The 27,466-nt window shown below is 45.2% G+C and overlaps 2 protein-coding genes and 1 long non-coding RNA gene across 5 annotated transcripts in view; 2 read left to right on the forward strand and 1 right to left on the reverse strand.

The window, feature by feature from the left end:
- The first annotated feature begins 626 nt into the window (after positions 1-626).
- On the forward strand, positions 627-14,269 carry CISD1 (CDGSH iron sulfur domain 1). The gene is made up of 3 exons (XM_037399992.1): positions 627-757; positions 6,449-6,654; positions 12,026-14,269. Exons 1-3 carry the CDS (start codon positions 727-729, stop codon positions 12,113-12,115), a joined length of 327 nt encoding a protein of 108 aa, XP_037255889.1. The 5' UTR covers positions 627-726; the 3' UTR covers positions 12,116-14,269.
- On the reverse strand, positions 13,626-27,464 carry LOC119153445. 3 transcript variants are annotated; one of them, XR_005106138.1, is made up of 4 exons: positions 23,890-27,464; positions 22,888-23,372; positions 21,836-21,897; positions 13,626-19,568 (listed from the first exon to the last, which is right to left on the reverse strand). It is a non-coding gene; the product is annotated as an uncharacterized LOC119153445 (long non-coding RNA). The 3 variants fall into 3 exon arrangements; XR_005106139.1 differs by having other exon boundaries at positions 13,626-15,557; positions 22,888-27,464; XR_005106137.1 differs by having other exon boundaries at positions 22,888-27,464.
- The window catches only part of IPMK (inositol polyphosphate multikinase), a 44,262-nt gene continuing 39,356 nt past the window's right edge, over positions 22,561-27,466 (forward strand). Inside the window, exon 1 of the mRNA XM_037399991.1 lies at positions 22,561-22,807. Within this exon, the coding sequence (XP_037255888.1) occupies positions 22,576-22,807 (232 nt within the window). The 5' untranslated portion in view covers positions 22,561-22,575. The remainder of the gene's footprint in view (positions 22,808-27,466) is intronic.

The raw sequence follows: 27,466 nt of genomic DNA on the forward strand, positions 1-27,466 counted from the left end.
CCCCCGCGGACACCCCGACGGGCGAAGGGGAGGTCAGCTGCGTGGGGCTTCCCTCACAGCACCCGCCCCTCGGCAAGAGCCACATGTCACGTTTGCAGTGCTGTACGAATGGAGCGGGAGAGGTATGCTGGCTGAGAAGGCCGTTCAGGAAGGCCCTGACTAACAAGTCCTTAATCAGGGATAGGACTCTGGTAGTATTTTTTTTTTTTTTTAAGTCAAAAGTAGCAATCCTCTTGCTTACGTCAGTATCCCAAGTTTGTGAGGTTTAAGACAGCTGTCACTGAGCATATCGCTCTTTAGTTCACCTCCACAGCTTCACGGGACCAGTACGTTCTAATGGGCTTGCAGCGCCCCAGTGACGGGGGGCACTGGGCTGCCAGTCGTAAGGCCGCACCAGGCCGGCGTCTCCTCAGGATACATCGTGACGCCCCCCACCCACTTCACACGGGCACAGGGCCCCGCTGGCCTCAGGCACCGCCTTGCCCTCACTGAGCGTCCCGCGCCGGGCGCCAGGCCAGCGAGCGGCTCCGCTCCGCTCCGCTCTGCACCTCCCTCTGTCCCCTTCCCCGCCTGCAACCACCCCCCGCCACCGACCCCTTTCCCTCGCGGGGAGGCCTTTAAGAGGCGGGGCCTCGCCGCCATCTTGCGGGCGGGCGGGCGGCTGGCGGCGCATGCGCGGTGGGCCGCGGAGCTTCGCGTGCCCTCTACGGCGTCGGAGCAGGAGCGATGGGCCCGGGGCAGCACTCCGCCGTGCGGGGTACGGGTGCGCACGGCTGGTGGGGCGCGGGCGGGGGGTGCCGTCGGCAGACGGGGAAGGGGTGCCGTCCCGTCCCGCCCCGCGTTGCGCGGAACCCCGGACCCCGGGGGACAAAATGGCGGTGTGGCCGCCCCCCGCGGGGGCTCCTGGGGACGGGCGGCGCGGACGAGCCGCTCTCTGTTAGTCGGCTGGGGGTGGGGGGGGGCAGCTGTGCCCCCGTAAGGTCCCGGGGTGCGCGGAGCCCCGCGCCGCGCCTTGGCGTGTCTGTGGTGGAGGGCGGCCCGTTGCGGGCCCGCGGTGCTGCGCTGCCTTGTCCCCTCGCCTCGTGCTTGGTGTTGCCGTTGTTCTCTGATCAGCTGTCCCCTTGCTTTGTGTGCAGCTGCTCGGTGTAAATTTCATGAAAATCTGTGAATTTCTGGGATTGTCACTTCTCCTCGCAGCCCGGTCCTGTGCCGTTGGGATAACCGCGGTGCTCGCCCTGTGCAGCGGCGGGCCTACGCCGCGCCTGGAGTACCTTGTGTGTTTGCAGTGCTGCTGGCGGGGCTGAGCTACCTGATTTCCCCCGAAAAACGAGCTTCGCTTGTGTGGCCGTGGCTCCCGGTTGCAAAGCCGTTCCTGGTTTGTGCCTTTAACTCAGTGGGCTCTATCCAGCTAGGTTGGTTTGTTTGGTTTTTTTTTTCTGGGGGAGGGTTTACAGTGTTGGTACAGAGCCTGTTTGGCCAAGGCATCGCTATAATCTCGAATGGGTTATAAGGTGATGGAAGGCTGTGCTTATTAAAGTAATGAAACTGACGCCCTAAGGGTGACTTGGTAATAGCTTGCATGCAGGTTGGGTTCCCAAGGGCAGTTTGCGGTCATTTATAAGCTTGCAAGAATTAGAACAGCTCTTATATGGTAGGAATTGAGAAGAAAACCGAGTTTGTGGGGGAGAGAGAGCACGTGCTCTTAATCAGACTGCAGACATTCTCCTTAACCCAGGAAAGCAGGGGGACAGCTGGTCAGAGCAGTCGGGAAGGTGCTTTGTCTCAGAGGAGGCAGTGACAGCGGCATACAGTTAATGTGATTTCTGTCAAGATTGAACTTGATCAGTGACTGGCAGGTCACAGCTTGCTCTTCAGCTTGCGTGTATCTCGGGCTGATGAATTTTTGAAATCATGCTAATGCCTTACTCTCTGCTGAAAACTAGGCACCAGAAACTCATCTTATTTTTGTGGCATTTAATTCCTGGTATTAAAAAACCCAAACAACTGCTTTTGTGTATATGTGCTCAAAGGTTACCCTTTGGAAGGCAGTGAATAGCACGGCTAGTGCTTTTTCTCATGACTAATATGGTGGTTTGCAGATGTGACCCTACACTGACCACAGATCCAATCACTGTGACTTATCTTGTGCTGCTTGTTGGCCAAATCCAACGATCTTTGTCTCTCAGGTGGCCTCTCTGTTTTATGGTTTCAGTTAAATTAAGCTTGTCAGTCATAATCCCATTTCCTCTGAATGTTGTGAAGTAGTAGAAGTGGCTTTATCTGCTTGACAGGTTGGATTCTACCATTAGGCTTTCTGTGCAGCCAGTTATCCTGGACACTTCTTCAGTAAGCAAGTGTCACGTGTTTCTCCAGGCAAGGCCTGCAGAAAGTGGCCTTTTGTTGTGGTCGGTTACACTATGGGATTGTCAGTAACTTCTGGACAGTAATAGCCTCTTCATTGGCAACAAAAGGAGGAGAATGACACTTGAAAGTTTTTAAGCCCTTCTGAAGACAAAAAGTACAGATTTCCATGGAGTTACTATTCTGTAGCTGAATTTTGAATAACATGAACATTTTTTAAGCAGCAGAGGTAACTTGAAAATTGCCTCTTAGGTCTGTCTTGTACTAACTTGGTAGGGCTGCGGCTATGCCCCGTGTTGTTGCCAGTTCCTGGAAAGTAAATTGATACGTGTCATAATGAGATTTGTGTACTTCTTACAGAGCCAAGAGCATCTTGGCTTCTTCATATGCTTGTCAGTGCAGATAAAATGTCTGAGCACTCTGGTAGGTCTAAAACTTCCTCTGTAGCCTGTATGTGGAAACATCCAGAGTAATACTCTAGCTGGTTAGAGATGGAAGAGAGGAGAAACTGTGATCCAAATCTCTAGTTCATTAGGACATGCCCAAAGAATATAGAAGAAAATAAATTCCCCTCATTGGCTTGTTGCTGTTCTCATCTTCTTTTTTTTTTTGTTTTACTTCTGTGCACTGTCTCCTCTCCTAGGACTGCGTTCTTTGAGCTCCTGTTTCCTTCTTTCTGTCGCTTCCCTTCTCTTCGTGCGTTAATTTTCCTGCAGTTTTAGCCAAACCTTTTCCACTGTTTAGTGCTTATGACATTGAAACAATTTTTCTGCCATGTTACACAGACCTCTAGTGTGTGGATCTGTAGTGCTTTGTAACATTGTGTTTTGGTATTATACCAGAATTGGAATTTGTTTAATAATCATTCAAAAGTTGCTCTTAGTGTTTTTATTTTAAAAAGAAATAAAAAACCTGTCATTCCACATCAATGTCACTCTGTTAACAGATTCCTCTTCAAGTAATAGATGCATGACCTTAGGAGTTTGGCAGCAAACTGTTGAATTGGCACCAGAGGCCTATTGAAACAGAGGTTAAAGTATTTAAAACTTCTGGGAAGTCTTTTCTTTCCAGGTGCAGTGTTATGGTTAACTTAGTTTGAAAGATGAAATGGGCATTCCAGCTCTTTCAAATGTATTTGTGAAACAAAACACTTGACAAGGAAACTTACTGTCTCTGAAACCTTGCAGGATGGTAACTCCATAAGAGAGTCTTATTTGTTAAATTTAAATAGCTTTCATAAATTTACATTATGTTTATTAAGGCAATTCTGAACTTTATAAAGAATGGGCTACCCTAAATGTTTGGATTTCATGTATTATCAGCTGATAGCATTTTTCACCCGGATACAGCTCCTGAAAAGTGATTGAAAAAAGCTAATACAGTAAAAAAGACACTATGATGTATTATAAGAAAAAAAAATATCTTAAGCTATTTGTATGTATACACTTTGCCCATGTGTATAATAGATGAATCTGGCCCTCAGGAGAAGTAGTAGAGGGTCACTGAAGTATGAGATGACAATTACTTTAATGATCCCTGCTTGTTGAGCTGGTTGTGCTGTGCATGGTTATGTGGTAGGTGGCATTAGGAATAGCTAGAGGGATCTGGGTTAGATACAGGGGCGCAGACTAGCCCTTCTGAATGTGCTGCAAAGCTACTAAATTATAGTGCAGACTTTCTTGCTCAAGCTGTGAGTTGTAGAAGTATTTTTGTCATCAGGATTTTTTCCTCTGCTGTTTTGTGAAGCTGACCTGGACTTTGGGATAGGTGCAATAGACAATCAGCTTCCTTAAGGTACAGCACCTTAAAAGGGTGGTTCAATGGTAGGTGTCAGCCTTGGCCTTTATTAAAATCACTTTTTCCTTTTGGTTTCCTTAAGGGGATGGAATTCTATCATTGTCCCCTCATTGGTTACTTAAAAACATAGGTTAAGATTTGATTCGTTGGCAAACACATCGGCTAGCAGCTTGGGCAATGCTTGCAACCACTGCTTTTCTGAAATCCCCAGTATGGGGAATCCCTCTGTTTTGCCTGCCACTGTTGCTGCACTTGACATCTCATCAGAAATCCCATTAAAACTTGTCAGACCCAGCTTGTCAATGAACTGGTTGGGTACCTCCTCCCTGCTGTGTTTGGGGAAATAGGCTCAAGCAAGAAGGGGAAAGGGTGCTACAGGCATCTCTGCAGTGGCTTTCCTTGGGAGAACCTGCTGCCTCTGATTTAAACTGTGGTGGTTCTTTGGATTAGTTTGGGCTGGTTTGCTAAATTAAAGCAGATTTTCATAGAATCCCTTCTTTAATTTACCTCCTGACTTCTTTACCCTATTAGAATTGGAACTCTGGCTAGTTTGTGATGGGGAGATAGAGAGGTGAGAACTCACCGTGCTGGATAGATTCACAGTATGCTTTCCTGGGTTTTTGTTGTTCTAAAGAATTTGGGAGCAGGGAAACATGCCCTAAATCCTTTGCTGTTAAAGATGGCTTTCTGTATCTTAATATGACTCTGTTACAGAGAGGGTTTGTCGTTCATTTGCAGGATAGGTCTCTGTATGTTGGTCTCTTCTGCTTCATTTCCTAAGAAAATGAACTCTGAAGGATTTCTGCGTCTTTTACACCTTTAGTAAGATTCTAAAGGAGTGCCTGTCTACCCTGATCTTACAGAGCTGCAGACATGGTACAAGTATTTGTCTAATTCCACACATTGCTGTGTACAGACCCTCATGGATCTGCATGGTGCATGTGAGCTAACACAATGTTTTAGCTGAAGAGAGGTCTTGGCATGGATTTCAGAAACTGCGGTGGAACAGGGGCAGAAAACCTTCTTGATCTTTTTAGTGCAAGCTTACAGTGGCAATACAGCGAGTCAGTTGCCTGTGGAAGGTAGGAAGAACTAACAAAGGCTTTTTGTTTCTTCTTAGCCTTTAATGTAGTAAAGTCTCATGCTCCAAAGATGACGTCTAGCTTGGCATCTTTCAAATCCGATGTGAAGATGGAAGGGTGAGGTAGAAGTTCCCAACTGGAGACTGTTCTAGTTTTCTCAAGTTGTGTAAATGTGCTAAAACTTAAATTCCTCTTTGATTTGTCTGTAGAATCAGCCAAACTGTGTATGTACGTATTAGAGACACGTGTGAGTAAAAAGTGGTGGATAAAAAGCAAAGAAAGACCAGTTACATGCTGCTCCGAGAGAAATGGCTGGGCTGTTGCTGCAACCAGAACCTTTGGGCTGAAGTCCAGCGTATTTTCGTGGGGCAGAGAGAAAGAAGAGTCACAAAAAAGTAGGAAAACTCTTTGCAGGAAGGGAAATTGTACTAAGTGAACATGACTGCGAAGTTTGTAGTGATAACTAGAGGGAGGAAAAGTGAGGATGAGCGGTGTTGGGAAGAGGGTTTTTTTAATGGAAGTTGTCTTTCAGAGAGTCAGGACCTAGTCTAGTTAAAATAAATTTGTGCTATTACTCTTAAATAACAGTCTTTTTGGACCCTTGTTCTTCCCTGTACACCACAGTAGGGATTTCATCCAAGCTGGCTTTTGTTACTGGTGGTAGTATATTAAGTAATTTCTTCATTGCTGAACACTGGTTAAATTTCTTCAGTTAGAAGATGCATGATACTAAAACCTACTTGGTAATCATAGCTTGGGGGGATCCTGCTTGGGTTGGTGATGCTGAATGTGCTTCTTCAGTGACTTTCCTGCAACTGAAACAACAGGGTTTTCTGCTGGTACAGGGTGTATTTATAGCTGGTTTAATGTGCTGAACTTGGAAACGCTATACTACTATTGTTGGTATCGGAGGTTTCCAAATAAAAGGGTAAAAAACCAAAACACACCAAATGCTGCCAGTTGAATCCTCACCTTGTGTAGAAGGGCTTGGGGTGAAGGAGCACTGATCAGTTAAAAGGAGTAGATTAACTTGGTAAGTGTCAAAAGAAAATATTCTTCTGAACCAGTTTATTACTACTATAGAACAAAAAGGTGTTGGGAGGTAAAGGTGTTGCCACAAGCGTGAAGACATTTACTACTGAGTAACTTTACCAAAATGTTGTGGTCAAAACTTGACATTTTCTTTTTCTTCTTCTCTCTTATTCTAGTTGAATGGATTGCTGCAGTTTCCTTAGCTGCTGGAGCAGCTGCTGTTGGGTATCTAGCTTACAAAAAATTTCTCTGTAAAGACAAATGCTGCAAAGCAATGGTCAATCCCCATATCCAGAAGGATAACCCCAAGGTAGTCCATGCATTTGATATGGAAGATCTAGGAGACAAGGCTGTGTACTGTCGTTGTTGGAGATCTAAGAAGGTAAGAGAAGAATAAGTGGTCCAATTTTGTTCATGTGCATGTATCTTTCAAAAAAACTAGTTTCAAACCACTTTATTTAGTGGAAGCTAACTTCTTTTCACCTGAACTATTCTGCAGTGAGATGTAGCAGTTCTGTAATTCATAAAACTATGTAGTTTTATGCTGTCTTGCAGTGAAGCCTGCAGATCGGTGCTGATAGTGAACAAAATGTTTCTGTAGCTCTGAAGAAGCAGATCTCTTGAAAGGAAAGGTGCTGTATGGAGCAATCACAGTCATGAATGACAGCTTTTTGTGTGCTGCCTGTGCTAATACTGAGGTTTATCCAAAGCTACTGGCCTGTTGGCAATGGGAGCTCAGGAACCATAGTCTGAGAGGACCTTAAACACCTTTTACTGGAGAAAGTTGGAAGCTTAGTTTTTTCAGTCAGAAAGTACCTTGTTCATGATGTTAATAACAGAAATCAATTAAGAATTCTCTTGGTATACCAGACCTGGTATCAAATTGTCACTTGCAATACCTGAACCCATCTTTAAATCTTGTAGACAGAGCGAGTTCAGAATTGTTGTGGGAAGAGCCTGACTTGTGCAGATGGTAGTACTGCTGTTCTGTCCTGAACTTACTGTTGTAGTACTGCCGCATACTGTAGATAGCTATCTTTTGCTACATGAGTACCTTGGTGAATTATTTCCAGTGGTGATGGAGACGATCTAAAAAGAAGTCACTGTGGTTAAAAGCTTTTGAAGAATCTAGACAGATGGACTTAATGTGTTTGTACCTTTGCAAGGCAAAATAGTTATATGGGTAATCCCAAAGTAAAGCCAATGAAATCATGATGGCATATTTTAAGCCTTTATTTTTGAGCAGTTAGAAGTCTGGCCTAGACACTGGTCCAGCTTATGTGCATGTGAAGTTGGGTTGTCTCAGTTGACTAAAATTAGCGGGAAGTGTGACACCCAGCCTTTCAATAACGCGGAGATGAGATTTAATCTGAGGTCGAGGTGCGTGACATTTGATGTAGCTGAGATCTGTGCAATGTATCTGTAGCAGTAGTGCCAGGACATGTAATGAGAAAAAACAGATTTAATGAGTAGCCTTGTGCATGTACCACTGGCACACATTTAAGTTTTTTTTTGGAATTCAAGGCGCTAATGTGTGGAGACTGAAATAATACAGCCCTTCAAAGCCAGGTAACCAAGGCCAGCTGCCTTGAAATCTAGCTTGCTCTCCATCAGTGAACTGAAACCCAGACTTCTCAAGCCTTAGATGCTAGTCTGATTGGGCCACGCTGAAATTTTCCAGGTGTTGTAACTTTTCAGTTCTTGGTGTTGTCAGATCTGATTTTATTGCCTTGCTGGTGAAAGTAACTCGGGTAGTCACTGTAGCTGTATTTGGTTTAACACTGAAACACTACGGAGGATTAAACAGCACCATGATTTGATTCTAAAATAGTCCTGTGGAGGTGGACTTGTCTGCTCTACTCTGTCCAGAGTCTGAACTGAAAAACATAATACATTCCTCCTACCATGGCCACAGTGTGCTCCGCAGACTAAGTTACATATTGTATGGTTGTACCACAGGGAAGTGTGTACATTTACATGCAGTGCTGATGGGTGTACACCATGCAGGTATCATTCATATATGTACCAGTATTGTTGCTAAATATTTGTGGCAAGTCTCGACTGACAGCCAAAATCCAAGCACTGGAAGTTGCCATGACTGGTACAGTTTCAGAAAAGAAAAAAGGGAAAGAGAAAAGCTGCTTTAGGTATCTGCACTTTCTGAATTTGGATTTACCTCAGGTGCCTCCTTCAGTGCTTCTGGGAAAAAAGTAAAAAATAAAATCCTAACTTGAACCTTGCTTTTTTTCTGAACAGAAATGGAAGATAGTGGTTGTATTGCAGCTCCTGCCAATATTCTTGCTATTGTTTGAGACTGTCTTTTTTTGTGTGAAATAAAAATCTTAAGCACGGTTTGGCATATATTGAAGGGGACTTGTCAGTTCAGGAATGTACTGTCCTACTGAGTTAAGGCTCTGAAATCACACACTGAAAGGAAGTAGATGGGGCTACCTTATAATGAGTCTATTCTTTGAACTCTGATCTGAAAGTCTTGTAAAGACATTAAGGAGGTCAGCGGAAAATTTTGAAGGCATTTGTTTTCTTTTACTGATGCTTAATAATGAGTATTTTAATCAGCATGTTCTGCTTGAAGGACTGCAGTTTCCAGTTTTGCTGCCACCTTCTTGCCCTGATTGGTTGACCTTTCATGGTGGGTAGAATAATTTTTAAGATGGTGTGCGTGATTCTTATGCTCAGTTATTGCCAAGCAGTAATAAAATAAGAGACATTCCACATCATTCCAATGTGTGTCATCTTTGGAAGTAGTTAACGGGCATTATCTGTTCCTTACAGTTCTCAAACACTAAGGTCCTGTTAAAATTTCTAAGGTGATGTTTATATGATCACAAAATGGTAGAATGTGTGTGCTTCCAATGCAGGGGAATAAAAATCAAAAGCAATAAGTATCCACTCTGTTAAATCAGTGGTGTATGGGGATCTCTATTCCATATATAGGTTAGAATTAAGTGTCCTCTTATATCACTGCATGAGCACTTCTCATCAGATTTAGCCTAATCTGAACCAGTAGCATTATGAATCATAGGATACTTCTGTGTGCGCTGACAGTGTGCATGCACTACAGCTGACTTTGCATGGTGTACCTCCCATACAGGGAATAAAAAAACAGTTGGACTATACCAGGGTGGTTTGGAGTAACCCTTCAAAAAATGAGCAAAATCATTTTCAGGGTTTTGTGTTTTTTCCGCCGCGCCCCCCCCCCCCCCCCCCCCCCCCGAAATAGTACTTCAAAGGCTTTTGCTTGTTTGTGCTGGCCAAAGCCTTCATGGAGTGTTTGTGTTTGAACAAACCACATGTGGTATCTTCAACGTGTAATCTGTTAAAGCAGGTAGTAGGTAGTTCTTTAAATGGCTGTCTCCTGCCCAATGTTGTGCTGTGCAGGCACTTGACAGGGCTGCTTGTCAAGTTTTGTGGAAGAACCAATTGCTCAAATTTACCAGTGTAGAGGCAAGAGCTTTGTCTTAAAACCAAACTGTAATTAGTCTAAAGTCAGAACACTTGTTTTCTTAATCTTCTACATTTTTAACTGTGTGAGCTGAAGGGAAGGGTTAATTTGCTTTCTTTTTCAATGACCTGCAACCTCTGTGCCTTCCAGAGAATTATTTAGTCCCCAGGCTGTGGGTCAAGGAATACTGCTGCAGAACATCAGAAGTAGCAGTAGAGAATCTAAACTTGTTCAGTGTCAAGGGAAATAAGCTGAGCTGTCCGCATCCCTGCGCGCTTCCCTCAGGGTTTGAGCTTTGGTCACTGCTGCTAGCCTGCTTTATTTTAATTAAGGATAAAGATGTTGTGTCAGCCTCAGGATCCACCTATTCAATATCTGGCCCTCAAGGTGATCAAGTGGGTCCTCTGGAAGAGCGGTGGTGGTCTTTTGGTTTGGGTTTTTTTTTCCTGGTGTGGTTTTGGTTTGGCTTTTTTTTCCCCTGAGGAGCTCAAGTCTATTGTCCCAGCCCCTGGGAGCCAGTGGTTCTTGAGACCAGCTGATGCAGAGGGTGAATTCGGAGCAGTCACAGTTGGTAGCTGTTAAATACCTTTTGATGTTCTCTGAAACCTATGAATCCCACCATTTCTGTCACTTGCTAACTTGAAGTGATGATGTTGCTGTAGCTGGACCTTGGGCTTGCCTCCTTGGGCCCTGTGAGATGTTAATGTCAGATGGAAGCTGGGTAGATGCTTCTGTGAAGACCAGTGAACTGTGGGGCTGCATGGAAAAAAAAAAATTGGCCCAGGAATATCTGGGTTGGAAGCTGGTCACTGTCCCATGAACATACACATTCTTGTTTGATCAGTTTTCCAAATATCTGTCAGTACCTACTCATTGAGTCACAAATGACTGATGCAATGATAAAGTTCCTGCATTAATCAGCTTACAGGAGTATTCTCTGAATTCAGTGTTTCTTTATTTGGAAATATCACCTGCCACTTATAGCATGGATTTTGACATTTTGTAACTGTGAAAAACAAAAAAAAACCCCACCTCTTGTCTCTGCCCCCCACCCACCTCGCCTCACGGGGCATGTGGCTTTATTTTTAGAGCTCTGGGAATTTTTTTTGCAAGTATATTGTCTTCATTATATTATCTTGTGCAGTGCTTTGAAAATTTTTATTCTAACTTAGCATGGGTGATAGGGTATTAATTTTTTTCAATGGCTATGACTGAGGCATGAACACTGGGATCAGTGGAATGTCAAAGACTGATTGTGACTGTACTGTGAGAGAATATTGCTGTTGAAAGAGGCAAAAGCTGAGTAATGCCCAACTTTGATTCCCAAAATTCCCAAAAAAGCAAACAAAATAGTAACAATGCAAAATACTAGAGTGATTTCTGTGATCGCCTCCCGAGTTTCCTTTGCAGAGCAGGCATAGCCCTGAAAATGCAGCCTTGACAAGTGATGGGATCTAACCTCGCTCTTGCATGTAAGAAGAGCAACCCAGGAGCAGAGTGGTTGTCACTGGTCTGGGACCTGGGCGGTTACAGTCAGCTAGGCTAAAGGGAGTCCCCATGGGTCTTACTCTGACCAGGCTGTTCTAGGGTTTTTTTTTAATGGAACAAATGTTTCTTCAAATTACTTCCTCAGCGCTACCTCGGTGCTTAAGAGCCTTTCATGAATAGCCATGTCAGTTGGAAGTGCAGGTTTTTTCCATTAGCAGGTCAAAATCCTAATGTGGAAGCCAGCTTATGCAAAAGGACCTTTGTGTCAATGAGAGAAATTAGCTATGTCAGGGTAAAGCAAAGCTGGCTTGCCACTTCAGCTGTCTGGAGGCAGGACTAATAGACAAGCTAGGGAAACTGTCCCTTTCCTCATCGTGTGCTATGGAGAAGCAGGGAAAAAAATCAGCTAAGGAGCTCCTCACCCTCACCTTCTGTAACTGCTCTCAGCTCTGGCTGTTGCCCAGGAAAATGGTCTGTGGGGCAAGGCTGAGAGCAAGATAGTCCAGGTAGGTTACAGTTGAAGGTCAGCTCAGGATGAGTTTTCCTCATGCTGGCCAGAGGCAGGAACACCCGATAGGGTGGAGTTGCTGCTTTTTCGTAACAAGCCTTTCATCCATTCTGTGCTCACATGGACAAAACTAGTGTTCAGCCAAAACGCTGGGAGACCTGAGATGCTAGCACAGAAGTTGTGGTGTGCGGTCACAGTGGATTTAATGACAAGATGTTCTAATGAACTTTCAACATAGGTTCTTCATGCTGACTCTGCATGTACTTTAGATGTATGTATTCTTTCTTTCTTCAGTTCCCGCTGTGTGATGGCTCTCACACAAAGCACAATGAGGAAACCGGTGACAACGTTGGGCCTCTGATCATCAAGAGGAAGGAGGCGTAGAGTGGACAGTAGAAGCTACAAAATGAATGTCTGACAAACCCTCTGCTCACTTGTAATTGGGGAAAAAACCACAAATTCTTTGTCATGCCACTGAAGACTTTCCAATGTAGTATATACATCAGGCTTCAGCATGTGTATTTTCTCTGGTGTTTGTCTTGTTTTAATCACTACAATGCATAATTTACTAAATAGTCATGGTTTAGATTTTTTTGTCCTGTAAGGTGTGTGTACCCTGTCACTGAGTATGAAACTAAAATGACGCACAGAATGTACTTCATCAGAAAATAAGTATTAAATTATTTTCAAATACATGTGTACTACTTTGAGGCTATTCCATAGAACAGTGTTTGAAAGGTAGATGCTAAAATCCTGGAGAGGTTCTGAAGTTACAGGTCTCGACAGATTTCTATGTAAAAGGCAGCAGCAGGAAAGAAGTCATGGTGCCAAAATGCAGCTTAAGCTCTGATTATGCTGTGTTTTCTGCAGGTGTCACATTTGGCCTATTACACTACTGTTCTGTGTGGCTTCTGTAAAAGGAACAAATTCAAAATAGCTATCTGTGAACAGAGGACACGAAAGGTTTACAGCAAGATGGGGCTAAAGGGCAATTTTACCTTTGATTTTTCCTGCAGTGATGAAACTTGACCCTACTACCGTATGGTATCAGGAACATACTACTGGAACTGCAGATCTGTATTTAGAGTAGGATGAGGAAGATGGTCGCTGCGAGAGCTTTCTTAATCGACAAGCAGAATAATACAAAGTGCTCAAAGAGTGATGGGCAGGGGTGGCAGGGTTGTTTTTGCTGCTAGAAAGCCTTGGTTTAACTTGCAGTGTCTAGCAGCGAAGCTAATTTCCCCAGACTAGGGGACACTTCTCAGGCGGGGAGGCTATGCTGATATATTCCAGAAGCTAAAATAAAAACTAAAACTCCACCCATTGTTACTGTCTGCTTCATCATTGCTCTGGCTGGTTCCGGAGGACTCTTCCTGCTGCAGAGGGAGGAGGCACACCTTTCTTACTAAGTGGCCTTAGGCTCTATGTGTCTTAAATAACCCCTATCTCCCTGGGCTATTAGTAGTTCAGCTAATTTTACCAAAAGAACTGACATGGACAAGGAAAGGCTTTGGTGACAGCTAGAAACAAGGGGGGAAAGGGTGAGACAAGGAGAGCTCTTACTCTCCTTTTGTATGGCGCTTGTCTGCATTGTCTGGCATGGTTGCATTAATGGCTGTCATGCTGGTTTCCTTAAATTAAATAGCTTTGATTTATAAACAGGCAAATACTACAAAGCAAAACCCAAAGAGTAGGGTAGCAGAGGGCAGTTTTTTATTAAACCCAGTCCCTTAGCATAATTGCAGCCTGTGTAAGACTGAGCTCTCAATGTCCTGGGACAGAGAGACTACCTCAGAGCTAGAAGAATAGGCCTTTGCAAGAAGCTGACATTTTGACCTGGACCCTTAAGGATTCTTCCAGATGGCTGGGGCAGTAGAGGTTTTAGTTAATTTTCTTTTTTTACAGGTGTGGTTGGTATGACTGATGAAGATTGAAGAAAATGTCTTACATGTTCTCTATGTGAGACTTTCAGAGGCTGAGGTCTTAGCTGACTGATCTAAACTTTGGCAGAAAGCACAAAAAGTAGAGAAGATGGCACAGAGGTAGAAAAGGAGGGTTTGCAGGTGGAGTGCTATTGCTATAGTAGGGACAACAACTGTGAGAGACCTCTGCTTGTAAGAAGCTGCAGTCAAATTTTGTTTCTATCTTCCTGTCCTGACTGTAAAGATACCTGATATTTTTTACTTGGCCAAGTACTGATGCATATGGAAAGTTGTTTTAACCTTGAATTATCAAATACATTGCTTTTATCCAAAACAAAGTTATTTCTGTATTATTAGAATGTGACACTGCATATTTCTGTATTTTTGTCAAATACACGTTTGAGCTAATCTTAATCTTGAGGTTGTAGTATCTGTGTTATCTCATGAGTGTGCTGGTTTTGTCAAGGGAGAGTTACACTGTTGTGTAGTGCTGTATGCCAATGCTACTGTAATCATAAACCTGTGTCTGGGTTGGGTTTTCCCTCTGAAACTTCTTTTCCCGTTAGCAGCAAAGCCTGGCTGCTCTTGATGGAATAAAAGTTCACTGAAAACTGCAGTATGTGCTGAGAGATGAAGTCCTGAAGTTTCAGATGAGTCTCCGGAGTCCTAAAACTATTTCCTGGAGTTTACCAATAAAACATTTCCTGGAGTTTAGGCGTTGGGGAACTGGGTTCCATGAGGAGTTTTCCTTACTGGGAAGCAAAGATGCAGAAGCAGTGTCTTTGTTGATTTACGTCTTGGTGGGTTTGTTTGGGAGAAGTGTCAAATTTCTGAATATTGACACAAAGGGGTTAAATCTTACTTTTATGTATGTACAGTTTTCTGTACTGTACCTAGAAGTTCCTGTTACTTGTGTATGTGAGCTGTTTGAACATGACAATGAAGAGAGATACTTGAATTTGTGTAAACAAACTTGGCAGCAGCCTTGATGAGCGTCACAGAAAACACTTTATTTTTTTCTTATACCATGATAGGTTATCATATTCTGATGGTCTGAGTGCTTGCTTGCTTGCTCTGGTGTTTTCTGAAATCTCTGTTCTTCAGTGCTTTCCTCAAATAATCTCTAGAATATGAAGTGAATTGGTTAGATTTTTACCAAGTTTTAACTGTAAAGAAATTCTTCTGCAAACGGGCAATTTTCATCTCACACTGAAACTCCTACACGAAAATGTGGTACAAATTCTTGATATTAAAGTAGTGAAGGATTCCTGTCCTAGGGTAAAACTGTATTGCTGTTCTGCATTGTTATTTTTCAACATGTAAGTGTTCATTAGGAAGGTGAATAAACTGAAGTACTGATTCTGCAGTAATTGAGTGTGACTCATCAAAATAGTCTCAATGTCAAATACTCAAGGGCTTTTAGAATCAGCATTCTTGAAGAGGAGATGGCTGTAAATTACAGGTATTTTCTTCACAGTTAATTCAAGCATCGTTAATCTCGCGACATAATTTCAGCACTGCAGTCACATGCTGCTCCACTAGGAGGAAACAGACACTGTGCAATGGATACTCCGTGATCTGGGCAACGCTGATTTTAAGGGGGTTTTTTAGTATGCATATACTTATGTATCTGGGTTTTTTTCAGCAGCATTGCTGTCTGCCTGAGCCCAGGCATCTGGAAGTGCTGCATAAATGTATTTGGGACTAAGCTGTTTGTGCACAGAGGCTTATGCGCTTTAAATCTAGGAGTGGTATTGCTCTTTCCCCAACAGCCAGCTGCACAGCTGACCACAAGCCCTACTAAAATTGTCACCGTATTGTTGCAGTTTGGACCTTGTTCTGGTGCACAGATTTGCACAGTTGCACAGCAGTTGGAGCGGCATTTTCCTTTCAGTGTAATACAGCTAGATAAAGACATAGAAATGTGAGTCACTGCTGTATCACAGTCGTTCCAATAACGGAAGAACATTGTATAATAGGAAGGATAAGAACGTAGGCATGAAACTAAATGTTGGTGTTGCAAAGAAACCTTGTCAGCTGGCTTCTCTTTAGCCGTTCCAAACATGGAAGGAAGTCTTGCTAAATTTGTTGTTTGTTTCAACTCCTGAAGCTTCAAGGCTGACCAAACCCATGCCGAGCCCTGGCTGGATTAGGCAGAAGAGCACCATCTCCCTATAGCGTGTGGGCAGGGAGGGGATGCCCCAACACTGCTGCCAGCAGGCTGAGTTCATCAGTGCTGTATTTCAGCCTGGTCAGACCAAACGCTTTTTCCATTGTCACGGGTACACATTAAGCCCAGCAGTGTTGGATACCCATTCCCCCAGTTGCTTTCTGCACCCAGGCTTGTGCTGCCCTGGTTTTCCCACACTGATGAGTGGCTTTTCTGCACTGGCAGGAGACAATCATTTTCCTAGAGCCATCGTTAATTTAGGATGGGTACTAGAGGCTGCTACTTGAAGCTATCTGCTGCTTGTTTTCTACTATAGCAGTGGTGCAGCTGCACTGACTGCAGAGCGTAGAGCATTTCTCTGGCATGATGATTTCCAGGCTGCCTAATCCTGAGGCTAATGCAGAGAGGAACTGAATAAAAACTAAATAACATAAAAATAAATAAATCAAATGTGTGGAGAGAAACAAGAAGGTGAAAAAGAAGAAATGAAATGGCAGGTGGGAGAAGCTAGAAAACACCATGAAACATTGTTCAAGGTGGTAGCAAAAAGGAATAAACCAAATTGCAGAAACTGATGTGTTGCTTTTCATTATACCTCTTACTAGAGCTAAGCACAAGGTCTACAAAGTGGCTGTTCATTAGCTCTGGGACTAAGCAGTCCTATTAGTCCAAACTCCTTGGAGCCAAAGGGGTTATGTGCCTCAAGCAGTCACCTGTTACTGTGTTTTTTCTTCCTAACTGTTCGTGAAATCCCACAGTACTGGTCAGAAAGTAAGGCACGCTCATGCTGTGGGTCCCCTGTTAGCAGTCCGGTGTTCCTCCATGCCCACCTTTGTAAACTGTTTAATTAGATGTGCCGTTATAATATATAGAAGGAGTATTTACCAGTATACTCCCTGAAGGCAGTAAAATCACAGTGGGCTTATGTAACTGTAGTGAAGCAGATCTCAGTCCAACTTTCTCATGTGCAGTTCGGACTGGTAAGAAAGTATTTATTTGGGTTCTCAAGTAACTTCTGTTGTCCTTGATACACAGCAGTTGCATACACCTCATGTAAGCACAGAGAGATCATTTCTCTTGTTGTTTTTTTCCTAGCTGAAGACTGAACCATCCCTCCTCTCCAATTTGACATTGCACTGCCCTTAATCCACTCTGCTCTGCACCCTTTTTGTTATGCAGACTGCAGTTTTCTTTTGGTGTTTTTGAATGCATGGCACATTTATACAAAAAAAAAAAAAAAAAAAGCCTTCTGCTCTCTGGGAGAAGTCCGTAGAATAAAAGAGGAGCTTCCTGAGCATGCCAGAAATTATAGCGTTAATGTGTGAAGCATTCAAAATTCAGGATTTTTGCAAGGATCTGCAAGGATCTGCTCAGTAGCTGGAATGTTTGTGCCATTCAGTTAAGTCAGCTGGCAACAGAAAGAAAGAAAAATGAATGATAAGGTTACTGACACTGTAACTTTTCTCCAATATTTTTCTACAGCTGGCAAATATCACCATACGTGGTTAAGATGTGGTCAAGATGCACTGTCTGTTCACCACCAGGGCTCTTGCTGGAGTCTTGGGTACCAAAACAACGGCCAGAACAGACTTTCACTTCAGTAATTATTAAATTTGTTGCTCTTTTCAAACAGTGTGATCCTGCTCTTTCAATCTCATTCTTGGCTCCAATGTGTGAAGGTTAAATTACTTCTTAAGGGTTGAAAATCTGTTGTTTTGCAGATATATCTTGGCAGTAGAATATCGTTTAATAGAAGAGACTTTTTTTAATGCCAGTTGGCCGTGGGTTTAGTCAATAAATAGGTGTTTAATTTTACTGCAGGTGGAGGCAATGTAAGTAGCCTCTAGGGAAAGACAAAGAGGCATTTTAAATAAGCCTCTTGGCATATTAGTCATCTTAAATCAAGTATGGGGGTTAACCTAAAGTATTAGGATGTGACTGGTAAAATGCCATCATGCATTTGTAAACCCTGAGCAACCCCCTGATAGAGATACGATACCATACTTGGAAAATATTTGTTTAGAAAGACAAAGGGAGTAATCTTTATCTACCTGTAAGCCATGAGATCAGGAGAAGGTACTAAAGACTTTGATCTAATGCCTCTATTTCAGAAAGATGCACAACTTCTTGATCAAGGATGTCAACGCATACACCTCTCACTGCCATTTGCTAGGGTTGGAGGCAGCGAAAATATGTTTCATTTGTTCAGACTCTCCACAAATCATCAGTTTAGTTCCATCTTCTGCACCGCTTAATTAATGGTATGTTCCTATTCTCTGTGAGAGACCAGGCATGGAAGCCGGACTCAATACATGGCACGCTGAGGCTACACATAGCAGCAAAATTATGCCTTCTGACTTTCTCTCAATGCGCTTCCTGATGTTGCCCAACATTTTGTTGGCTTTTTTTGGCTGCAGACATGCATCGAGCTGATGATCTCAGACAACGGTCAACAATGACTTCAGGATCTCTTTCCTGAGCCGTGACACCAGTTCCAGGATCAGTATCAAAGACCTTTGGTTTGGGTTATTTCCTTCTACATGTGATACCTTACGGTTCTCCACATTGAAGCTCCTATGACAACATTGTCTCTTTTATTCGGTTTTGTCAGAGCCTGCAGGACTTATTTGCCGTCAGCGTGGCATTTGACTGCCCTAAGGAGGTCAGGAATATTCACGGACCTGGAGACTTTGTGCACACTCCCATCTACAGGTCGTGAATGAAGATGTTGAATAAAACCAGTCTCGGCAAACACCCACTGCTGGCTCCTCTCCACCACCAAAGTCCTTCTATTTGCTTCCCACCCCTCAACCTCCTCTCTCAGCCCAAAAATGAACCTTTCCTCCAAATTCTGTGATTAGTTTCTTTAATGATCACCAATAAAAAAATAAAATTGAAGGACGCTGAGGAAGAAAGGAACTATTGAAATGAAATTAGCTTTCTAATACAAAACAGACCTCCCCAAATTTACAGCTGCGGTTCTGTTTATAGAAAAGGTGATCCAGAAAATACACAACTGCCATGAATTAACCTCACAGTCATTTTTGAAATGTACTGTATTATCTCCAGAGAGTGTATGTTGGCTTTTGACACCATCCCTTTGTTTTCATCCTGGAAAACCCCAGATGTACCCTGGTTGCCAGGGAGGAGAGTAGTGTCAAAGACTTTGCATCAGTCAAAGCCAAATAAAATATTAATCATTGTGGGACCTGATGCCTACATGACAAGGCAGCAGCTAGAAAAGAAAGCAGGATAGCACTGTTGAGTCTTACAGCTACAACAACACACAAGAGTAGTTTAGATTTTCCTTTACTTAACAAGAACAAAAAAGACAGCACAGAACTTCTGTGAACTTAACGAAAGATTAAAAGCCCTGAGCTATTTTTAGAGGACACGATACAGCAACACTTCTGCTGTGAAATGGCAAGGAAAAAGAACTGCAACACCTGCTGTAATGCCAAATGAGCAGGACAGGCCCTCCTGCCTGCAGAAGCACCACCGCAGATGTTCTCACCCACCCAGCAAATTATTGCTTTTGCTGATCAACATTTCTGATCAGGACCACAGGTATGGCCCAGGTCAACTCTGTTGCAATCTGTCTGGCCAGCAGAAGCTACACAAGCGCAGCTGCCTGCTGCAGGAAGTGGCTGCGCGGGCAGCAGGATCCACGTCTCTCACACAGACCTCATGCAGATAACACGGCTCCAGCAGAGGAACTGGTTTTGGCGAGATGGGGAAGAAGTGGCTGTGAACCACGCAAAGGGACAGTGAAAATCCAGCAGTGCTTGTGGTCAGCATACCTCTACAGTACCGATATTTTGGCCAAGACCCAGCCCCACTAATCTGTTTACCTAACGTCCCCCTGTACTTCCACTGAAGTAGGAGCTTTTTTCCTGTACTAAACTGCCATGTGTCTTGCAGTTAAGTTATTAACTAGCTGTTGTGTTTGAAAAAGGGCTTTATCTCAGCGTAAAGTGATTCATTTTGTAATCCTCACTCAGTTCAGGGGAGCTCTGCAATCTGCTGGCGAGACATCCTCTTGCAGCACAAAGCAGTTTGTGCAAAACAAATGCGTGCGTAACATTTTGTAGGCATTGTCAGTCTTTGCATTTTCATCAGAGCGAGAGAGGTAAGACTGATTTCCAGCAACAGAGAGAAAGAGTAATCCAGAACTAAGCATAATTTTGCCAAATTAATTTTGTTTGGGTTGGTGGGGGTGAGGTGTCCCAACCACCTGCCCCTTCAGCAGCTGTTAGCAGCCACTTTCGCTTTCTCTTCCAGTGCAATTGCACAGCCTGGAGATAAGAAGTTTCTTTGGGAATCTTGCTGGTAGGTTCAGCTTTCAGCACAAACTCTTACAGTATCACACTCTGTGGCAATATTAATTATTTGTAATTTCTGGTATTCTCTCGGTTTAGCTCGTTTTGTTTTAGGGGAAGTTCCCAGATAAGATTAGTGAACTCCCTGTGCTGAAGTGTGAGGGTGGAATGAATGAGCAGAGGATAGTTGCATGTCGGTTGATTTCTATGTGCATAAATCTGACTAAAGCAGTATCAGGGAAAAGGAAGTAGGCAGTCTTTACTTATTCCAATTACTCATGCTTTCATTATTTCTTTTAAATCCTTCCAGGCCCACTTCTGTTAGCTCTAAGGATATCTAGATGCCGTTCAGGACTAGGTACTTGAAGAGTCTTTAAATTCCAATTTTTTGCCTTTTAATTCCCTTCTTTTTTCCACCAAGATTTCGAGTTCAGGTAGATTGCAGTGTTATACAGGCACTCATGCAGGTCTGAAATGCCATCTACGTTCTTCTCTCTGTGTTTAGACCCAGATCAGCCGAAGCGTCTCACATCTCTGGAGGGGGGAATATCTTTCCGCAAGGTTCAGGCTGGCATCCGAACCTTGCAGCAGCTGCTGCTGCTGAGACCAGGAACCTTCTCTCTGCCAGACACGTACCACTTGTGCTTTTTTTTTCACTATACTGCTCAGTAATTTTTTTGTGTGCAAGGCTTGACCAATCTGTGGGATTTCTCTCCTGTGTCAGCACCCCCCTGGGAAAATTCACCACGGGGGGAACTGAAGAGAGGAGTTTATGCTTGCAGCCGTCTGACTCCTAATCTTTAGGGCTGGACAGTAACGACTGTTGAGAAGGGGATATTTGTGAAGGAGAAACGTTAAGTTTTCTGACCAGCCTTGTTACTTCAGAAGGGATCTTTCTGAGTTGTTACTACTGTCTTCCCCATGTTACCCAATTAAGAGAGTGAAACAAAGTGTTCCATGAACAATGAACTAATGAAACTTACTTTGATAATTTATATGCTATGCTCCTTCCTCTCACTCCTCAATACCCTAATTTTCCCTGTGACATTCCTGTTCCCTTGATACATTACTTTCACCAGTAAATCCCCCAGATCCCATCCAGTTCTCCCAACCACCTGCCACATCTCCCTACTATGGGACGGGGAAGAGGCTGCAAGTAATAGCTGAGCTCACTGCATTGTTGTTCCTTTAATGTCAGCGCTGATTCTTGATACACGTCAGCCCAGTTTTATAAAACCTGAGGGAATGTCATATATCTGCTAAAATTCATTTTCCTACCTCCAGCCTCATTTTCCCATTCTGCATCCTACTAATGTTAAACATGACTTGACACTAGCAGATACCATGGCAAAAGTGCAGATCTAATATTCACTGAGTCCACCTAGTTCTATAAAGGAAAGAAACAGCAAAAAGAGAAGCCAGTAATTACAGGCTGACAAATAGAGCTGATACCTGCCCCAGAGAAAAGAAATGTTAATGAAGCCTCCTAGCCAGGCTTTGGGGTCCTGTGAGTGAATGCAGGGCCTTGTGCATACCTTCCTCCACCCACGGGGAGTTAAAATTCGTATTAGAGATTAATCCCTTGTCCAGTTCTGATCTGGTGTCAGGCCAGGTGCGCCCACCTCCCATACAACACCCGCGCCTAGAAAGCCTTTGCTAAGGCGCTGTTTTAAGCGGCTTTAAAGGTCCGTACCCACTGTAAGGGTCCGACACCGTCCCCATGCTCGGTCTGCTCTGGCTTGTGCTCCCTCTGATCTGCCGGAGAGAACACACACAAACCGCGGGATGGCGGCGAACCGGGACAGCTGGAGAGGAGCTCGGGCGCATTTCTGGCCGCCGAGACCCAGCGGAGGGGGCACGGCCCCCGCCCGCCACCACCCGGCTCTGGCCGCGCCCGGCGGCAGCTCTCCCGGCACAGCCGAGGGGCGCACGCTGCCCCGCTGGCTGGCGGCGGACCGGGGCGGCGGTGGGGGTGCCCACGGGGGGTGTCACCGCTCCCTCGCACGGCCGGGGTCGGTTTAGCGGGCGCTAGGCCCCGCTGCCGCCGCAGCCGGCCGACGAACGCAGGCGCTGCCCGCGCCGGCCTCGCCGAGGCGCCAGGGCCCGGGCGCGGCCTACCCCCGCGCCGCCGCCGCCGCCGCCGCCGCCGCCGCCACCGCCCCCTCAGCGGCGGCCGGGCCCCCCGCCCCACCGCGGGCCGGGCCCGGCCGGGCCGGGCGGCGGAGGCGGAGCCACGTCCGGGGCGGGGCGGCGCCGCGGCCAGTCGCTGCCTCAGCGGCGGGGTGGGCGGCGCGGAGCGGCGCGGCGCGGGGTGATGGAGCCGCGGGTCCTCGCCGCCCGCGTCCCGGCACGCAGCGCCCGCTGAGGCCCGCCCGCCGCCGCCGCCGCGCGGCCGCCCCTCTCCTCCCGCCGCCCCCCGCGCACCCCCGGGAAATGGCCACGGAGCCCCCGCGGCCGGCGCCGCCCGCGGCGGGGCGCCCCGAGGGCGGGTGCGGGCGCTGCGCGGGCGGCGGGCGCGGCGAGGCAGAGGAGGCCGCGGCCCAGCCGGCGCTCGGCGCCTCCGCGGGCCCCGCGGCGGCGGCGGGGGGCCGGCGGCGGGGGCTGAACGGCTGCGTGCCGCTGTCGCACCAGGTGGCCGGGCACATGTACGGCAAGGATAAAGGCGGTGAGCGGCGGCGGGGCGCGGGGAGGGGGGCGGCGGCGGCCCGAGCCGCCCGTGAGGGGCTTCCCCGCCCTCCCGTTTACCTTAATTCTTCCCAACCCGGTGGCGGCGGGGCGGCTTTCGCTTCAATTCTCCTCACGTCCCGCTGGCGGCGGCCGGCAGCTCTGCGGGGGGCGGGGGTGACAGGCGGGCGCCGCTCCCGGGCGGCGGGGCGACGCGCAGGGCCCCTCAGGCGCGGCGGGCAGGGCTTGCAGCCCCGGGGGCGCCGCTCTCGCCAGCGCCGGGTTCTGCCGGGCTGCGCGGCGGGTGCCCGTTCGGCCCCGGGCGCGGCCTCGCCGGCCGGGGGGTGTCGGTGCGCAGTCAGGTGCGCACCTCGGCGCTGCGGGGCCCGGCTCCGTGGCCGGCGCTGGCGGGGCTCGGCCGGTGTGGGCGGGTTGTGGACGGAGCGGTGTCGCCGCTGCTGGGTATCTCTTCTGGTGGTTTTGCGTAAATGGTAACGGCCCATCAGGTGCGTGTTAACCTTTAAGCCAAAGGGCCTCTGTAGTCCGGCTTCGTTCCCGCAGGTACCCTTTAAAAAAGTGGGAATTTAGGATGGTGCACTGGTATCCTCAGAACGAACGCTGGAACCGGGCTTTACCTCACGGGAACCCCCAACCTCTATCGCCACTGGAAGCTTCGGCAAAGTACTAGCAAGAGGTTTACCAACCAGGGGTAACTTCTTAGTTGCTTGTTTATTTGATGGTAAGAGTAATTCTGAACCAGTGGCTAGTAAGCAGTCTAATAATACAAATATCATGAAGATACAGTGTTACTAAAGCATGCCACCGGTAGTTTTAAATGTCTGTTTTAATTCTAGGTTGAGGAGCAAGGTGTTGGCCCTTCCGATGAAGGCGCATTTTAATACAGGCAGTGCTCAGTGCCAGAGTGAGCGGCCAAGTTGATGTTGCCAGGTGGCATCTCTCGCCCTTCCAGGATGTCACATTTGGTATCACTGCGGCCTCTGAGTCAAATGCAAAGTATATGTCCATTCAGCTCTCGGTGTGCCCTTTGGGAGTAGCTATAACCAGTACCTGCTGTTATATTACCTTTGAGCCCCGTTAGTAGGAATGCCTCTGCCAGATAGGCCAAGGGCTGAACTTCACAACGTCTTCAGCTGTCAGGGCGTGGAATTACAGAACTAATGGCACTGGGAGTTGGTCTTATCTCCAGCTTACATCCATGGTGTGTATTGCTACTGATAATCTCCACAGCGAAGTCATTCTTGTGCCTTGCCTCTGTTGCAACTGGTGCAATAAAATGTTGAGGGAGGGGTGTTGGATCCTTGGAGATGTACATCTTTGTTGTTGTTCCCACATCATAACATGGGGTGGGATCAGGCAAAAAAGGCTCACTTCAGGGAGAGCCTCACCTTTGGCATGTCAATTTTATTGCAGTTAGATTGAGACAACATGGGTGATACACTATCTATATTGTGTGTGCAGCTCAAATGGGTTAGATAAAGCTAGCTCTGCTACATCTAATGAGCAAGACAAATTTTCTTGCAAAGGTACTACCATGTTTGATGATCTTGTCTTAGAAACAGACTTTTAGATTTAAGTGAAGACCAATGCTGCTCTGGCCTTCACAGGTCTCTTTTTCTTGTAACTGAATCTTCTCATTTTATTTCTTTATAGATGTTGTATGTAGGAGTGCTGGCAGTTGAGATGCTAAAGATACAGGGTCATGTATAATTTTGCGATGCTGCTCCCCATGGTGTCTTTGTTGTGAAAGTAGTGGCCAGATGCTTGAGTATATGTAGTTGCTAATAGCACCAGTAAGGAATGTCCCAGGCAATCTCTGTGTCAGAATCTGTGAGAACTTAAAGCATGTTAGAGGAGACCGGTGTGTCTTCTGCCCTCTCCACTGCGTTTTCTGCCTTTACTGTCAGTAGTCAGCCTTCCCGCTGTCTCCCATTCTGCCCGTTTCTATCCTATTGAACCTTTATCGTTTTAAAGCCTAAAGCTATAAAACCAGTGCGCCTTTTTGTCAGGATACCTCTGTTGCTTTGCATACGGCTTGAAGGTTGTACCTGCCTGGTGCCAGTATCTGAGCTGTTCACTGATTCAAGCTCAGAGCCTTCCTTGTTCTGCCCAGCTTCTTCCTGCATGTCACTTCTGTCCTCTGCATTCCACTTCCCTTCTGTCCCCTCATAGAGACATACAGAGGATTTGAAGGTATCCAAAGCATTTTTAAACTTTTTTTTTTTTCTTAAAATATACCTTAAACTTTCTTTGCCATAGGCTTTGTTCCCTCCTTCCTGATGGCAATCTCCACCCAACAGAGACTTCTGCACCTGCCTGTGGTTTGGTGCTTACACCCACGAAGTGCTGGAGGTCCCCAAGTCATTAGTGGGATTCTGTACTAAAGGAGCCATTCTCTTTCCTTGGGACTTTTGTAGCCATGCAAATCACAAAACTTCAAACTCTGGCTGCTGGTTTCACAATGCAAAAGTGAAGGTGGCACATAGATACTGGTCAGTCCTTATTAGATACCCTGAGAGGACAGAGGATCTTTTCTAAAGTAAATACTCAGTGTATTTGTGCAGAAAAGGTTTGTCTATATTTCAGTGAAGCATGTGGATTGGATGTGATTTTTTTTCTTTTTTGTTTAGAAGAGCGTGTAGTCTGTATTCATTATTTTTGCAGTAGATTTGAGTTCCAGAATGCTAGCAAGCTTTCTGTACAGAGGCACAGAGAAATGTTTGTGAAATATTTCAGAGTTTTAATTTTGGTATAGTTCTGCTGCTTCTTTAGAAGTGTTAAATTGCTGAAATAAAGAATAAATTATTCATATATTAAACCGATACTACTCCTGATCTGTGCTGAAAAACCCCAGGAACCCTAAAACAAAGCCATGAACCAACATCCATATGTTAGTATGATCTACAGGTGATGGTATCCTATGGTGGTTGTTGTAGATCAGTGGGAAGGTTACGGCATTTTCATCTTTGTGATGAATGTTGAAACACGTGTCTTTGGTTTTCAGTCCTGCCTCAGTCACAGTTACAGAGTAGGTGCTCTAGTCGGTCAAAAAATCCAGAGGATAAGGGAACTTCAGACAGTGTCAGGTTATATTAAACTCTTTTCAAGTAGTATGAATCAACCAAATAGTGTATGGGTTCTACCTAAAGGAGTATTTGCTTGATCTTTCTACCTTGTGGATTGTCTACTTGTCTTATCAAAGCCAACATGCAGATTTTGAGGAGTATGTGTTATAAAACCTTTTTTTAATGTTGTGATTGTTAGCAATTTGCATTAAAAACACATGCCGTTCAAATACTTCATGCAGTTTGCTGAGTGGCTTCCAGCACATGTCAAAAAGGGTACAGAGGGTGGGGAAAGAAGTTATTGTCTTGAAGATGTTGTGGTAGTCTGCATGTTGTTGTGTGGCATATATTTCTAGTTCTGGAAAGTGTACAAAATCCAACTTTCAGCAAGCAACATGACTTGAGAAACTGGTTTATGCAAATTTTTAAAACCACTCATTGTTCATTGGCACAGCCAACTAATGAAAAGACTTTTCTAAGTCTGGTGGTTGTTTTAAAATAAGTGTCTTAAGCTCTAAAGATTTTGTTTAGTTTCCAGGACTTCACAACAGAGCCCATTCTAAGATAATGCTTTCTGAAAAGTGAAAACACAATTGTTGTTAGAACTCTAAACTCTTTTTGGGACACAAAGCTCCTGGCTCGTTTCACTGTGTTTCCTCAAGTGGTAAGCTGAAGATGGAACCTATTTTGAATATTTTGGATACAGTTGACATTTTTACTTCCCTTTTAAGCAAAATAAATTGCTATCTGGAAAGCTATGAATAAATCCTAGGAGAAAATTTCTTTTCCAGAAGTGGGTTTTTCTTTTTCCCTTGCAACTGATGAACTTGAAAGTTAGAGTGCATTTCACAGGGATGCAGTTACTTTTCTCTGTTCTTGCCCATATCCATCTCTTGAGTATCCTTAGATACTTGGTTACATTTCTTATGCAGCTACTCTGCAATGTTGCTGGCTGAAGAGTCATTAAGGCTGTTTCGGGACGGTATTTGGGGTCTTTCTGGTGCAGGCGTGTTGAAGATGGTTGCCTGGCTGAGGTGAAATTCTGTGTTATAATTGTGGGAAATAGAAATAGTAGCATCTGATTAGCATGAAGTGCTATAGGGGTGCTGCTTCTCGTAGTACAGAAGTGCTCCTTCTATGCCACTAGTACAGAAATACATTGACAGGACAAATTACTAGTGCAGCTAGCAGGAAAGGCATTAAACTTGGTACTGACTCCTTTAACTTCTTGGCATTGTTGGAAAACCAGCTTATCAGTTACTTAAGAAGGGAGTGTCTATGTAATCTTCCATAGTTGAATCAATGTTTTTTTTGGGTGGAACTTTTAATGTCAAATCCCAGTACTGTGTTGGCCTTGAGCAGAATTATACCCAGGAAATCATCTGATGGCTGGAAAAAGAGGAATGCAAGCAAACCTCTGCTAAGGGTTTTGTGTAGGAGCTGCCAGTTTCGACTGTACTGTGCATGTACTGAAAGCAGTACAACTTTGCAAATAGGTTGTCCCTGATGGTGTATTTGCTATTTGGTGGGGGTGGGGGTGTGTAGTTCTTAGAACTACGTCCTGATGTATATGCTTC

This window comes from Falco rusticolus, chromosome 9 (assembly GCF_015220075.1).
Source record: "Falco rusticolus isolate bFalRus1 chromosome 9, bFalRus1.pri, whole genome shotgun sequence".
Taxonomy (NCBI): Eukaryota; Metazoa; Chordata; class Aves; order Falconiformes; family Falconidae; genus Falco; species Falco rusticolus.

Excerpts from the sequence above, each read along its gene's own strand:
- CISD1 (XM_037399992.1), top strand. The coding sequence starts at position 727 with ATGGGCCCGGGGCAGCACTCCGCCGTGCGGG. Across the intron at positions 758-6,448 it reads GCAGCACTCCGCCGTGCGGG|TTGAATGGATTGCTGCAGTT; the intron begins GTACGGGTGCGC and ends CTCTTATTCTAG. Across the intron at positions 6,655-12,025 it reads GTTGTTGGAGATCTAAGAAG|TTCCCGCTGTGTGATGGCTC; the intron begins GTAAGAGAAGAA and ends TTCTTTCTTCAG.